This window comes from Armigeres subalbatus, chromosome 1 (genome assembly GCF_024139115.2).
Source record: "Armigeres subalbatus isolate Guangzhou_Male chromosome 1, GZ_Asu_2, whole genome shotgun sequence".
Taxonomy (NCBI): Eukaryota; Metazoa; Arthropoda; class Insecta; order Diptera; family Culicidae; genus Armigeres; species Armigeres subalbatus.
The window spans coordinates 83,899,193-83,901,806 of NC_085139.1; the positions used below are offsets into that span (position 1 = coordinate 83,899,193).

The following is a 2,614-nucleotide window of genomic DNA, read 5'->3' on the forward strand; positions in this document are numbered from 1 at the left end:
CAAGTCGAACGGAGGTCAATGGATCATGAAAAGATACATTTAAAGGGCGATAACTGCTAAATGGGCATCGCAATTTTGCATATGCCCTGGTTTGATATGTTTTTTTGAATTTTGGCGCGTGCAACTGAACCGCGTGGTGCGTGCAACTGAATAGAAGATAAACTGACCCGGGAGCTCATTTACGCTGGCGTATGCTTGTTGCCGCTTCGTGAAGCATATGCTCTAGTGCAGTCTTCCAATTTCAGGATTTAATGTGAAAAATGAATATGAAATAACGAAAATTTATATAGTTAAATATTGAAATCTTTAAGTACAAAAATGAGTTAAAATTTCCTTTGAGGCATTATCAAGCTATTTCGCTTGACTTTTCAAAAGGACCTAAGTAACATTTTTTTCATGAATTAATTTGAATACTGCAATCAATAGCTTTCATGTTGTTCTGTTGATTGCGCTATTCGAATTAATTCATGAAAAAATGTTACTTAGGTCCTTTTGAAAAGTTAAGCGAGCTATCGAGATGGAGCTAAAAACGATCTATAGAGTGCGATACTACAACATAAACCGTTTGAACGAAAGGAAATAAACAAACAACAAACCGAGCGAGATCGGGCATATTTGTCTCTATCTATAAAAATGAGTTTACATATTCTTTGAGGAAATTCAAAACACGAACTCCATGCGAAGAATGTTAAATAAATTTGTAAATGTGGATTACACACAAATCATACAATGATGCAAATTGAAGAATCGATTCATGCACAATCATTCGAACACAGCTAGTCCAGTTAGATCCTACTTTAGCAAGTTTTCTCTCCGGCTTCCTTGCTTGAGGGATGTGATATCCAATGGCAATATTGTAACAACTGTTTCAGTTTCAGTATCCTTCGATATGTTACCATCCTAAACAGCTCAATAAACAACCTCCACATTGTCGTAGATATCCTCCACCCCGTCTATAGCTTTCAGTTTTTCCTTCAGCTTCTCGTACGCTTCTATCGCATCAGGATTTAACTTTATCGTACTTTTAGGGAAAAATGCATGTTCACTGTGTTCTACAGAATATCCTAACTTTTCCAGCTGCGTCTTCACCCTATCGATCTCGTTCGGATCGCAGATAAACTAAAATTGATTAAGTTCTGCATTATAAAGCTGTTTCGTTCAACGAACGTATATTTATACCAACCCTGAGCAACTTCGTTTCCTCACTCATGACTTCCACGTCTTCGGAACCAATTTCTATGGCATGCTCTGTACACATCGATAACAGATCATCTCCAGGAATATCCGCTTTCCATACAGCTTCAACGTAACCCTGCTCGTCGAACATGTGTTTCACGTCGGTGAACGCGGCGCTAAAAACATGGAAAACCTCAAACAAATATTCTCCATAATACTTTCAACTAAACTCTCACAAGTTCTTCCTCAGTATCGTAGCCATTTCCATTTTCAGTTGCGTGAACCGATCCGTATAGAGCACACAAATCACACTGACCTGCTCGAAAGCCTTTATTTCCAAGCAAAACTTCTTCAGCTGCGCCGTTGACTGATTGGCCTTCTTCAGAATGCCCTGAATCGTCGAGTTGGGCATATTTTTCTTGAGGGCTTCATCGATAGCCGCCCGCAGCGCATTGTTCACCGCCGGGTTGGCACCTCCCGCTTGGATGGCTAACCGGATCTGGCGGGACAACTTGATGAACAAAACGGACCTCCGCCCATCGTTTAGCGCCTTTATGTGTCGAATATTTTGCCATTTGGAGTGCCCGGCACCGTTCAGTGGACTGAGATGAATTTCCCTAACCGCCCGGTGACGGGATTGTCTGAGAACAGACGAGCACTGCACCACCGCGAAGCGTAACGATTTGAACATTTTCTGATCAAGTGCCGATTGGAAATCGAAATAGGATTATTAATTGAGTTGAATTGCCTTTGACTATTATTCACAGATAAAATCTCACAGAATATTTCTACATTTAATAAATTCACCGTATGTTATATAAATATGACTGAACTCCCTGCTAAAATAACAACAAGTCAGCCACTGCATGTGACTTTGACAGATTAATAATTCAAAGCCGGGTGAATGTCACAAAACATCACTGGGGTGATGCCGAACACTCAATGAACGTTCTACTGGAAACAAGATGGCGCTAGAGGCGAGCACGAATGTTCGGAAACGAAATGTAATGATAGCTGATGCGCAAAGACAAACTAAAAGCATATGTTCCCATCAAACTAAACGACGGAATCCAGTTTCCAAGCTTTGCTTTAGCAAAGCAAAACTGTGCTCCACAACAGATATTTATTGATGCCTTTTTGAGACATTATCACGCCGTGTGCTTCCTTGCAGTATGTATGCTAATACATTTACAGCTTCATTTGCGTTTCTAAAATCGCGAAGCAATAAATTGGGAAGAAAAGTCGTAATGTCGCCCATGTCATCATAAAGGTGACTCTCAAAAGGTCATTTCCATCATCTTTTTGGCAGTACTCCAAAACGATATATCTCATAGTCATACCGCATACCCTTATCAAAAGTGAAGTAGAAATCAATTAAACTGTTCGGCATCGTATTGGTGCGGCTTGTTGAGACGGATTATTGCAGTGCATAAATTCT

The 2,614-nt window shown here is 40.2% G+C and overlaps 1 protein-coding gene across 2 annotated transcripts; it reads right to left on the reverse strand.

Moving 5' to 3' along the window:
• Window positions 1-884: 884 nt before the first annotated feature.
• On the reverse strand, window positions 885-2,049 carry LOC134216947 (probable transcriptional regulatory protein TTE1135). Of its 2 annotated transcripts, none has more exons than XM_062695739.1 (4): window positions 1,956-2,049; window positions 1,413-1,870; window positions 1,184-1,352; window positions 885-1,119 (listed from the first exon to the last, which is right to left on the reverse strand). In XM_062695739.1, exons 2-4 carry the CDS (start codon window positions 1,865-1,867, stop codon window positions 910-912), a joined length of 834 nt encoding a protein of 277 aa, XP_062551723.1. In that variant the 5' UTR covers window positions 1,868-1,870; window positions 1,956-2,049; the 3' UTR covers window positions 885-909. The 2 variants fall into 2 exon arrangements, with proteins under 2 accessions (XP_062551723.1, XP_062551789.1); XM_062695805.1 differs by having other exon boundaries at window positions 1,984-2,039.
• Window positions 2,050-2,614: the final 565 nt, after the last annotated feature.